General features: G+C 40.3%; 1 protein-coding gene across 3 annotated transcripts; it reads left to right on the top strand.

Moving 5' to 3' along the window:
- The first annotated feature begins 799 nt into the window (after positions 1-799).
- Positions 800-11,724, top strand: irf2 (interferon regulatory factor 2). Of its 3 annotated transcripts, none has more exons than XM_046030447.1 (9): positions 802-1,016; positions 2,995-3,087; positions 3,183-3,282; positions 3,844-4,020; positions 4,155-4,201; positions 5,326-5,446; positions 5,936-6,088; positions 7,225-7,262; positions 8,204-11,724. In XM_046030447.1, exons 2-9 carry the CDS (start codon positions 3,001-3,003, stop codon positions 8,471-8,473), a joined length of 993 nt encoding a protein of 330 aa, XP_045886403.1. In that variant the 5' UTR covers positions 802-1,016; positions 2,995-3,000; the 3' UTR covers positions 8,474-11,724. The 3 variants fall into 3 exon arrangements, 2 of the variants coding, with proteins under 2 accessions (XP_045886403.1, XP_045886404.1); XM_046030448.1 differs by having other exon boundaries at positions 802-1,107; XR_006821825.1 differs by lacking the exons at positions 4,155-4,201; positions 7,225-7,262; positions 8,204-11,724 and having other exon boundaries at positions 800-1,016; positions 5,936-6,072.
- The last annotated feature ends 419 nt before the right edge of the window (positions 11,725-12,143 follow it).

The raw sequence follows: 12,143 nt of genomic DNA, 5'->3' as shown, positions 1-12,143 counted from the left end.
CATGTTTAATAATGTGCACATTTTCATCAGAAATTGCAAAGGTGCAGTTTTAGCGTCCTGAATGAAAGTCGTACAATATCAAAAGCACTCTGACTGCAGGACATCAGTCCAGCGCAGGCAAATGAAGGGAAAACCCTTTCCAAATAACTGCAGGTGGGATGTTTATCCACACATAGGCGGCTGCTAGCTTAAAGTTTCTGGTTTCGTTTCTAGCATCAACCGCGCAGAACTGCACTTGAGGGTTGTGATGGGGGACGAAGGAAGTGAAAATGAAATCCAGCCCAAAGATCGTCTATGTTTTTTTGAAGAAAGCGATTCAAAAGTGGCCGTCAAGTTTCAACATACACCCCTACTTTATCAATAGTTTTTCACGCTCTTAAGTTGTTTCACTCAACCATATATATTTTTAAGGGTAGGTAGACTATTTAGTAGTATTTGCAGTAATTAGCACGGTATTTTATCTGCGTACAGGTGTAATATCCACCGTGTTCCTAAACCTGACATAACCAGAGTCTGTAAGGTACGGGTGGAAAAAATGACGATCCAATGTACATTGGGAAGTTGGTTCGTTTGAATTGCATAAATGAGTATTGAGAGTATAATGTAGCAAATATATATACAGGTACACGGTAGGTACACGAGGCAACTAAATAAATAAAACGTGGGAAGAGGCTTGTGTTGATTTTCGTGGTACCAAGAAGCACAGCAGAGTGAGCACTCTTCGTGATGGGTTTTTCCTTGGGAGCGCGCACGCAGCCAAGAGACTTCCGCGACGGCGCTCGAGAACGACCCAAAGCGAGCGAGCACGAGAGCAGGAGGGGGATTTCCAGCTCGAGCCCCCACTTCCCGAAGCAGCCGTTGTTTTGCTTTCGGTCTGGACACAGAAACAGAAATAAACGACGGCCACACTTTCCCTTTTCCACTTAAAACCCACAAATAAATTAACGTCCAACTCCAGCTGCGCGTATTATTGTGACAGCAGGACCGCGAAGCTACAGGCCGTCCAAACCGAACAGGTAACATTTTATTTCCGCATATTAACGCCTTTGACTTACGCTCACACACAGGCTTCCCACAGGACGACATGACGGATCCCGAGCTTGCTGTGTAAGTGAAAGTAGTACTGTAGTTTTTCTCTGCGTTTGTTGACTAGCTATGGCATTTATTTTCACTTTTGGCTCTGTTGCTTTAGGGTCAACGCGCTGGCAGACAGCAGACAAATAGACCGCGGTTAACTTTTGACACGACGCTGTTAGCGAAATCAAACTTTGATCCCAAATAACGTTAAACCTGTTGCTAGGATTTACTGAAAGTCAGAGGCATTTGTTAAATGTTGGTAACGTGTAGTGTCGGACGGACTGCTTTTGTTTAGTTTGACATTTTGAAAGCTATATTTGTGTTTTGCTATGCGTGGAGAAATGGACTTATTATTCATGTTGTAACGTTATTCAAGGCCTTTGAAGTCTGTTATTTGGAGTGCATGTAGGAACCACTAAACTGTGTGAGTTATCACAGGGTTGAGCTATCATGAAGCCATTGTACATATGATTCAATATTCAAAGAATTTATACAGCCTGGTCACGGATGTCATTTACCTACTTTAAAGAAAATCAGGGATAGTAAATACTGTGCACTCTGAAAAAACACATTGCCACACAGTTTTTATAACCAGCAGGGTTGGTCTGAAACTAGTTTAGGCTGACTTCATGCCTTACCCTCATGATTTCTTACCTTGTTTGCATTTTAACCCCAAAATTAATTACATATGTTTTCACTAATACAGCCATACACATTTCCAATTCAACATACTTAACTACCGTGCCATACACTATTTATAATACTACCTTTGTAAACTTATGTTGGCCAGAGTAATATAGAGTAGATGGTATTGTACTGCAGCCAGCCTCTACTGTTGTTGCTGTGTTTCACCGAGCAGTAAGCAGGATGCAGCTGGAAGTTTCAACCCTGTAGCTCACAAGGGATAATATTTTGTATTTGGTGCTGTGCCATGTCACCCTGTTTGACCTGTTTGGGAACTCATTGTCATGTCAGTAGGCAGTGTGGCTCACTGTACCAGGCATGGGGAGTGTTGCGCTCACCGGCCGATCTGGTCCACCAGACTTCGACCACATTAGACTACAGGGATCGTACCCTCTGTTCTGAACTGAAATTCAGAACAGAGGGTACGATCTTCAGCGGGGTGGCTGAAGATCGCTTTACCCTTTTTTGAAATAACCGTCCTACATTTATTATCTTCATTTAATTATTTCTGTTGCCCCTCCCCCTACTCTTGTCTTTTCCTTTAAAATATTATCTTTAATATCTTGGCCTTGGTTGTGGATAGGAGCGGCCTACGTGGTGGCAGTTACAGACATGGTTTGACAGGTTTCTTTGCAGATTTTATGACACCTGTCCTTAATAAAACAAATTAAACCTGGGAAGCAGTTTTTATCTTTACAACACAGACAAAGTGGACTCAGCTGTGTCCTTTGATTTGCTCACAAAGAATGACAGTTGTATGAAAAATGACCTTAAGTGGTTGCTTCCTCTGACATCGGTTGGCAGAGTAGGCCACACACCATTATATTTTGGTATTTGTGTCATTACCTGTGCTAATTACAACCCTTTTTGTCTGTTAAAATTTAAAGCTGCGGTAGGCAGTTTAGCTTTAGAAGTTGTATTTTATGAAATTCTCTTTACATCCCTACAGCAATCAATAAATCCAATGTTCTGCCACAAAATTGAAAAGGATGGTATCTGTGGCTGTAACAGGGCTGTAATAAGACCAGCTAATCATTTCATTTAGTCTGAAAATCTAGCAGTCTCTTGCTAGTTTCTACACCGTTACCTATCCTTGTATTGATATATATATATATATATATATATATATATATATATATATATATATATATATATATATATATATATATATATATATATATATATATATATATATAACCGTTTGTTTGTGTCTGAATTTGTGTGCGCTCACAGGACACCATGCCAGTAGAGAGAATGAGGATGCGACCGTGGCTGGAGGAACAGATCAACTCCTGTCAGATACCGGGGCTCAAATGGGTAAACAAAGTAAGTGCACACTGATGCGCACACACACACATACACACACACACACACACACTTATATTATGGTTCATGAGCTGACAAATTGTAAATATCTCCAGGAAAAGAGAATCTTCCAGATCCCATGGATGCATGCTGCGCGTCACGGCTGGGACCTGGAGAAGGACGCTCCGCTCTTCATGAGATGGGCCATACATACTGGTAATACACAGATCTAATGATGTACTCTGTGGTTCTCCTTTTCAGTGGTTTTCATTTTCATGTCTCCCAGACCCCCCCACCATTTTTCTTTCTGAAATTAAACAAACTTTTGATTTGCATAATATTTTTAGGTAAGAAAGCAAAATAATGTGGGAGTGTCCCTTTCTGTTAGGCCACAGGAAGCTTCCCTTAAGGTGCCTTTTGTTAGGAAGCACACAGCGGTTCTGTGAGAGTAGAACATCCCACAATTTCTTGCTGCATCAGTAAATATGTTACTAAGCTAGAGTCTTGCTTGCTTTTTTTAAACATTTGTTTTGTTTGAATCAAAAAAGGTTTGATCATACTAAATAGTTTAGGTTTGTCAAACTAAATAATACTAACTTTATTTGTATAGAACTTTCCCTATGTAAAACTGCTGTACAGAAAGCAGAATCGTAAGCAAATGCAAGCTGATTAATGTATGATAAAAATCATAAATCAAATATTATTTTTGTGACATAGGCCATCTGCAGTAATAAAGAAGCACTTTGTTAGTCTTTGTTGATTTCTGTTTCTGTGAAGGTAAATACCAGCCAGGCATAGACCGTCCAGATCCCAAGACGTGGAAGGCTAATTTCCGCTGTGCCATGAACAGCCTGCCAGACATCGAGGAGGTGAAGGATAAAAGCATCAAAAAGGGAACTAATGCCTTCAGAGTCTATAAGATGCTCTCCTCCTCAGAGAGAAGCATGAAGAAAGGTGAGTACTACAGCTGATCCTCAGTGTTAAGAACTCTCAGTTTTCTAGATTTGATATATGTCTCCTGAAAGAACATATTTATAATTTGATAATTCCTGTGTTAAGACAGTGTTTCTGTCTGAATGTCCATTTAGGAAAGAAGAAGACAGATAAGGAGGGGAGGCCCAAGGGAAACAAAGAGGTAGCTACACACGTAAAAGCCACTTTACACTTGAAACCCACAACATTTGCAAGATAGGATAGTCAAGAGGTTGTTCACATGTGACTTAACCAGTTTTTAAAATTCATTCAACATTTTATTTCTGCTCACAAGAAGTGGGAAAGAACAACGGCATGATGAGAATAATAACTGCGCAAAAGAAGAGTTTCTGATTTCTCACTCAGGCCTCATAAATTAATTGTGTACTAGTTTTACGACTTGCTATGCATCGCAGAAACATTTGACTGCATATCGAAGCATAGCAAAGGATTTCTGGAAGTCTTACTCAGTCCCGAGTATCTAACATGAACAATCATCGCTGGCTCCGGCTGCCACATGACACAGACGTTTGCCAGGGAGTTGGTTCCGTCTCTCCAAGCAGTGCACAAGAAAAACAAATAGCTGCTACCTCCCTTTGTAAATCTGACATTATTATCAATTATTAGTAGTATTATTTTTATATGACATATATTCTGTCAATTCAATATAATTTTACATATGGGAATTGTGCATTACAAAAGGCATATTACATTAAAGGCTTTATAATTGTGTTGAATTAAATTCTTTTAATGTGCTTATTCATTATAATAATAAATATAAGATATACTTAAATATACTTAATGTAAGAAATAATGAAGATGGAAATCAGTAATAGGAGTTAGAGGAGCATGAAATCCCAACACTCCCCCCTCAGACTTTTCAGTCTGCTAAACAGGAATGCTGACGTACAAGACGCCAACTTTTTTTAGTTAGGTTTTTAGGAATGAGGAGTGCTTGTCTAATATTTGGTTGATTATTTGTAGTTGTATGTTTTGGTCGGTATCATTTGAGCGTTTACATGCCTGACATGCTCCAGACATCAGGTTGCATCAGATACTGTAGTTGGAGTAAGTACACTTTTATAGCCTAATACCTGAACAAGTCTCTGCCCTGGGTCACTACATCCCACCTGTCTTAGTAGAGTTTGTCACTATCACAGTTAAATTACACAGTTTATTGTGCATACTGTGTGTGTGACTGGTAGAAATGAACCTCTGTGTTTTAGAAAGTTTGAATGAAAGGTTTTCCGCTAACTGTCTTTCTCTTTTTCCACTTCTGACCATCAGGTAGCCTCTCCATCTCCAGACAGGACTCTTCCTGATGCTCATGTTGGACCTATTGACTTTACCAAACAGGAAGCGGTTAAGCAGGAAACTGTAGAGCTTAAAGTGACTGACAGTGCATCAGGTACTACACCAGTGTGTTCTTTATTAATAGCTTGTAACTTTTTAGGGTCCTACCTATGTTTATATTTCTGCTGGGATGTGTTACATATGGACATGTGAAAACATATTGCTATTTACATTTCAATGTTTCTGGCAGTCTGGTTGTCTAACTGAGTACTAGTACATGCAGGATCTGCTGTTTTCCTGTATTGGTAACAGGTATGTTTTCCACCATCTAGGAATCATTGCAATTAAAAGCTTTGCCATGCAACCACAGTGGCATTGAGCTATATATCAAAGCAGTTCTTTGAGTTTATAAATGTTGAATAACATGTGGGTTTTTGATGTGTACGAATAGTAGATGGGTGCACTTTATCTCGCAACAGTGGTTAGATGTGTAACTAGATCTTGCGACACACTTAAGCCATTTTGAGTAGTAAATCATTTACTGCGTGAGAGTGAATTCATGTGTTCAGCCCGTCATAACAGATCCATGTCTGTCCGCTCACAGCCATTCACAGTTCAGTAGAAGACTACGTGATCACCAACGAGCAGCTGCCGTTCGTCTGTCAGACAATTGAAGTGACCACAGAGAACGAAGAGCAGACTGTTAGCTCCTCCCACTCCTATCCGCTCCAGATCTCTCCTGTGTCTTCATGCTGCGGTGAGACAACACACACATGCTCACACACCACGCTTTACCACATTTTGTTAATAGAAAAAGCATGAGTAGGTTAGTTAACATGGGGACCAGGTTTGTAGAAGCAGTAGCTGTGGATGTTTTTCAGAAACACAGTTTAGATCAACAAGTCATTTTGGAACATGGTGGTAACCACACACACAGTGGAACAACTTATGAGGGTGTGGTTAAAGGTACACGTGTGTTTAAAACACACAGCTAAATCTGGCTGTAGGGCTCAGATGAGGTGTTTTTGTTGTTGTTGTTTTTTTTGGGGTCTGGATTCATTCTGGTGTTCATTTTGAGTAGCCAGCAAAAAACACCCAAAACTGTGATTCAGATGGTTTCCCCATCAACTGTTAATATCATGTCATTACGTCATCCCCTATTACATCATCCAAGTGTCTGCAGTTACCAGATCTTATCTTAAGCAGGGAACAGCAAACCAGCTGAATGTTAACAATAACCAACCATAGATGTGAAACATAAAAGACGATCATGACTTCAGACAGTAATTTCATTTGACTTGACTTGTTGTTCAACTTTGAAACGGCAGCAGAATGGATTTTTCTAGAATTAAATTACTTTTTTAAAACTATTTAATTACTAATTAAACAGTTCAAAAAAGTATAGTGAAAAGAATCGTTTCACTACCACCCTGAGGTCTGTGTGTCTCAGTGCCCTGCATGTATCCATTTTCTCTCTTTCCCAACCAGTCATTCAGGAAGAGTTTGCTTTACCAGTTTACACTTTCTTCCTCCTTACTGTTTTATTCTTTCTCAATCACTGCCATGATTTGGAGAGTTAGGGACCAGGGTTTTCAAATTAAAATCCCCAAAAATGAGTTTTACTTGACTGACTTTAACATACACATGTTGCTACTGTGTGTACATGTTTGCACTCTTTGAACTTTGAAAACAGAGGAAAATGCTCTGTTGGCTTTGAGCCTGACAGGATGGTTTTCTGGTTAAAATCAAGGTTTTATTGAACTCTTCCTCTTTCTCCCTCTCTCCATATATTTCTCTCTGCCTGTTTTTCTTCCTCCTTGTACTGACGACTTATTGCAAAATTGCCATTTCCTGAACTGTATAATAACTGTTTGTGTGTCTTTATTTGTACAGGCAGCGACACAGACAGTGACACAGAGGACACTAAAGAGGTGGGTCTAATAAACATGTATACACAGAGGAGAGAGTGATGCATCAATTATTAACTGCTCTGATCTGCAGATAAACAGGTTTTTACCTGTTTCAACCATTACTGCTAGAAGCGTGTGTGTGTGTGTGTGTTCCTTCCTGTAATATTGCGAGACACTGAGAAAAGGGAGGGCCCTGTCAGGAACTGTGGCTGTCAAACATTAACAGTTAGATCTGAGGTTGCCCTTTGTAGTACATTGTGCCCACAGTGTATGCACACACACTCTACCTCTCATCATTAGTAACAGTACAGTCTTGAGTATTTTTCAGCCTGGCTCTTATTTTCCCATGTTTTTTTGTGACTAACTGGGAGAACATTTTTTGAAAGTGGTCCAGTATTGAGCGAGCGCGCTGTAGTCTGCAGCAGCGAAACAGGGCTGCATCATAAAAAGGATGTCCACTAAAGCTCAGATTATTTTTTAAGTGTCTGACAGCGGTGTGGAAAGGATCCCAACAGAGAGTTAACTTTTTTTTGTACAGTAAGATCCAATTTGTTTAACCCGTAACAGTCGCTATATACCTGTTCAAAGGCACCAGACTCTATTCACTAAACATATGTAGAAATGTAAAAACATCCTTTTAAATCTAATCTGAATTTTCTGTGCAGTCTTTGTTGGATACAGTAACAATGGCACTTTTATATCTAATGCATTCCATAACAACATCCTGTGAAGCTTATAATGTACAGATGTTTTGACTGTGTCACAGAGGTGTTGATTCAGATGGATGATAATTTTTGCGGTGGTGTGTTTGATGTTGTGTTTACACAGTAATCCAGCACATTTTCACCACAACATACGTCAGAAATTAACCACAGCCTTTGTGGCTCTGACTGTAGTTTTGTGTATGCAGTTGTGTTACCTTCCTCTTCTTCTTCTCCTTTTTTCATTGTTTTAACTGACAGGGTGTCGGTGCTGTCTGGAGGCGGGACTATAACACATCAGTTCTCAGGGTTCCCACATGTTCTCTTCCTGGCATGGCCACCTTTGTCAGTGCGAGCAAGCCCAACTTCAGGGTCACCAGCACGCGAGACCCGGCCCCCCTCATCAGCTACCACACCGACGGCTGGACGCCAGCCTACAGCCAGAACTCTCCTTTGTCTGCGGCGAGCAGCCACACCCATGAGATGCGCGCAAGTGTCATCATGAAAACCTCTGATGTCACTTCCTCCTGACCTCTGAACCCCCAGATGAGGGATTATCATCACTGCTTCCAGGGCATCAGAACAATGGAGAGTTTTCTCCATCAGGGCAGCGTGGAGTCTAAAGAGGGCGAGCTTCAAAATCTTTGATTCTATTGTAGCTTCTGTCTGGGCCATGAATTCTCTCAGTTTTACTTTTTAATTGGAGAAAATGCTGACTTGCCCACTAATTGGCGAGCCCAATGTATTATTTCTGCATCTGCATGGATGCGAGGTTCTGTGTGATGTAAAGTTCATCATCTGCCCATGTCTGCAAGGGTTAGCGGACCATCCGTGTGCAGCTCAAGATGTATAACCACGGAGACCACACACACGACAGAATAAATAGGACATTGTGTGCCTGTCCATGTCCACATCCGTTTTCGGACTACATCTGGCCTCTTAGACGACAGAATCATCCGTGTGTCACTGGTAGTTAATATTCTATGCTTCTTTGCGCTAACATTTTAGCCTATATGAATGAAATTCACCAGTTTTATCATATGAAAGAAAAAAAAAATTTATTGCACAACCTCCAGCACATATGTGATTTTATTTTATTTTTTTAATGAATTATCTTTTAGTCGGTATTGCCTAGCTGTACGTTTGAAACTGTGTCTTCATACTATCAAGTGTGTTGTAATTTTAAGTTGTATAGAGTCTCCAGCCACTTATTATGTGAAACAGTCCCTTAATAGTTGATCACAGGAAGTTCCTTTTGCATTTCATATACATTGTTTGAATCTCCTTCATAAAATTGCGAGATCGCCCTGTGCCATTTAAAGATTACTCACTATGAAGCATTAGAACCTGTGACCTGCTGTCTCAAAACAGTGCAAGCTCTGGTGTCAGCAGGAAACATTGCACTAAATGCTTTACTTGGACACACGGATGGAACAAAGATTCTGTCTTACCAGAAGCAATCTGCGTTCATAACAAAGCGATGCACACGACAATGTATGGGAAACTCCGTCTCTGTTGGCAAACCAGCTTTACCGGCAGCAAGTTGCAAATAGAATCAAAAGCATGTTGTTCTGTCAAGATAAAGAATGATAATATCCTCATCGAGCCCTGATTTGCCCTGCAGTGGAAAGCAGGCGTGTGTCTGTCTGTCTGTCTGGAGACCTCAGGACAACGAACCCACCAACACACGGACAGACAGACAGAATGACAGACTCGCTGATAGACAGACTGTGAAAAATGTATTCATGTTTTTTCCTCTCTTCAGCCTCTTGGTGTTAATAATGTACATAGCTCTTATGTATGTATGCCTGCAAGCAGCTTCAGCACCTTACAGACAGCACTGGTGTTTGTGTGTGTGTGTGTGTGTGTGTGTGAGTGTGTGTGTGTGAGAAAGAGAGAGGAAAAAAGCCTTATTGAAGACATGTGCCTTTGATAGAGTGCGGCTGGCTCTGTGCTTTAGTCTGCTAGGATCACATGTAGGTAGCTTTCAGACATTTTATTCGGGCCCAACATGGATTGAGCGCAGGCGGCGTGTGGCCATATTTCTATGCACTCACAGTCTTTGAGTAACGCGTTATCCTCATATGTCAGAATATTTCTCTTTAAGCTCATTGGGCTAGAGAATCGAGTCTCCGAGGTTAATCTTAACACTTCATAGAAGTGTGCAGTTAATTCTGCAAATTCAAAGTGAATATCTTGCCATCCCAGAAGACTGCGTCTCCAGCAGAGGTGGAGCTCTGTTGTTTTTTGTTTTTTTTAAGTCACACTTGTTTTTACAGTTTCTTCTCAGCTCATAACATCCTATTTCCCTGTTGATTTTAGTGCACAGATGTCGCAGTCCATGTCTTCCCTAGCTTAGAGTACAATAGCCACTAGCCTTAATCCTCGTGTTAAAGATGAAATCCTTATTTTGACACACCTTAAAGTGCAAATGCATGCACAGAATGATGCACTATGGCTGTAAATGGAAGACATTTCTTGTATTAATGTCTGTTTTACGTGCCATTATTGGAGCGAGCTCAATGGTTTCAATATTATTTAGTAAGAAATGTAATTTCCAGCTAGCAGGCTAAAGCACAGTCCTCATTCCCAGCCTGCCTTTTAGCAGAGCTCCAGTGGGAACAGCTCTAAAAGTTCCTGTAGGAAAACAATAGGACGAATAGGAATCTGCCGTGATTTTTGAACTAAACCACTAGAGATTTACACTGGACGCACATTACTATCATGGTGAACTTATTTAAGATTCTCATTGAATCAAACAGGCTTGGCCTTACTTCATAGCAGACGCGGAATATGCTTTGCTTTACCAAATGTTTCTTCCATGTGCCTTTTTATTGTTTGAGACTTGCATCACATACTGAAAGGTTGCTTCTATTTCTGCATGGTTACACTTCATGATAGTTCTCGAGGGTAAGGCTGCTCAACAGGCTGCAATACACGGCCAATATTTAAAGCAATGTGTGCATTTTGTCAACAGCCATTACAAACACCTGCCTTTATAACAACGCATTTGTCTATGTGAGTCTTTTCATCTCCAGCAACGTCATAGTGTTCACATCCTTAATGAGCGTGATATTTAAAAATAGCTGTTGGGAATTGTACAACCCCGTCGTTGTAATGACCAAATCAGATGCTGTTGTGCAAACTTACATGTGTGTTACTTGACGGTGGCCTGACCTAAACAACATGATGCATATTAGGCCATAACACCAGTGCAAACATTACATTAAATTTCATATTTTCAAAACTGACGCATGGGTTGAGTTCAAAATGATCAAGACTTCTACTTGAATAATGAAATATTTAGACCTCGTTATAATTCACATTGCCTCAAAACCCTGATCATGTTGTTATAAAGAGGTCTAGCAAGGAATAACTAAAGTGCACTTCTAAGTAAAGTCCATTTCTGTGTTATGTGTATAAAGGGATGTCATTGCAGCCAGAAGTCAACAGTGAAAGTTGTATGTCGGGAGGAATATAATTATGTTATCAATAATTGATCCGTCATCTAGTTGTTGATCTTTCCAACCTGCTTTTGCTTTATGTGATTCAGAGCCACTCAATTACTGCAGTTAAAACCGAGTCTCCATCTTGCGCTCAGCGCGCATCATAAAGGACAATATTACCAGTCAGTTGAAAGGACAAAGACAGAAGTGATTAGCTCGGCTGCTAGCCATGCAGCGAAGAGGTTTTAACTGCATCACATCGCACCTGTTTATTCTGTGTACATTATGAAAACTACATGTGAATCAACATCTGAATAAAGACTGTTTTTGTATTTATTCTGAGGTGTTTAACGTGCTTTATGACATGCAGCAGGAATTCATATTGCTGACAGTTTTATCTTGTGCCCTCATAAAGTTCAGAATCCAGTTTTGTACTTTTATAAGATCCTCTGAGACTCTTCCATATCTGTTGCTGTTATGAAGATAAAAAGTCTTGTAAAAACGTCTTCAATGTTTGGGACATGTTGCCTGTCCTTACTGGATAAATGGGGTTAGAGCTCAGTTTGATAGGAAATATGCAAATGAGTAGGCCTTGCACGTAATGACTACACAAGAATATCAAGGGTGTGTGTGCAGAGTGGAAAACACTTGTGTATGGTTCAGATTTTTGTCTTTGTTTTACACACACAGTCATGTTTCTGTCACTTCAGAGGACAAGACATTAACTTACATTCATTTCCTGGAGACCAACCCCA

The sequence above is a fragment of the Micropterus dolomieu genome, linkage group LG19 (assembly GCF_021292245.1).
Source record: "Micropterus dolomieu isolate WLL.071019.BEF.003 ecotype Adirondacks linkage group LG19, ASM2129224v1, whole genome shotgun sequence".
NCBI lineage: Eukaryota > Metazoa > Chordata > Actinopteri > Centrarchiformes > Centrarchidae > Micropterus > Micropterus dolomieu.
Note: the sequence above shows the minus strand (reverse complement) of the source record. Positions and strands in the feature narration are given on the sequence as shown.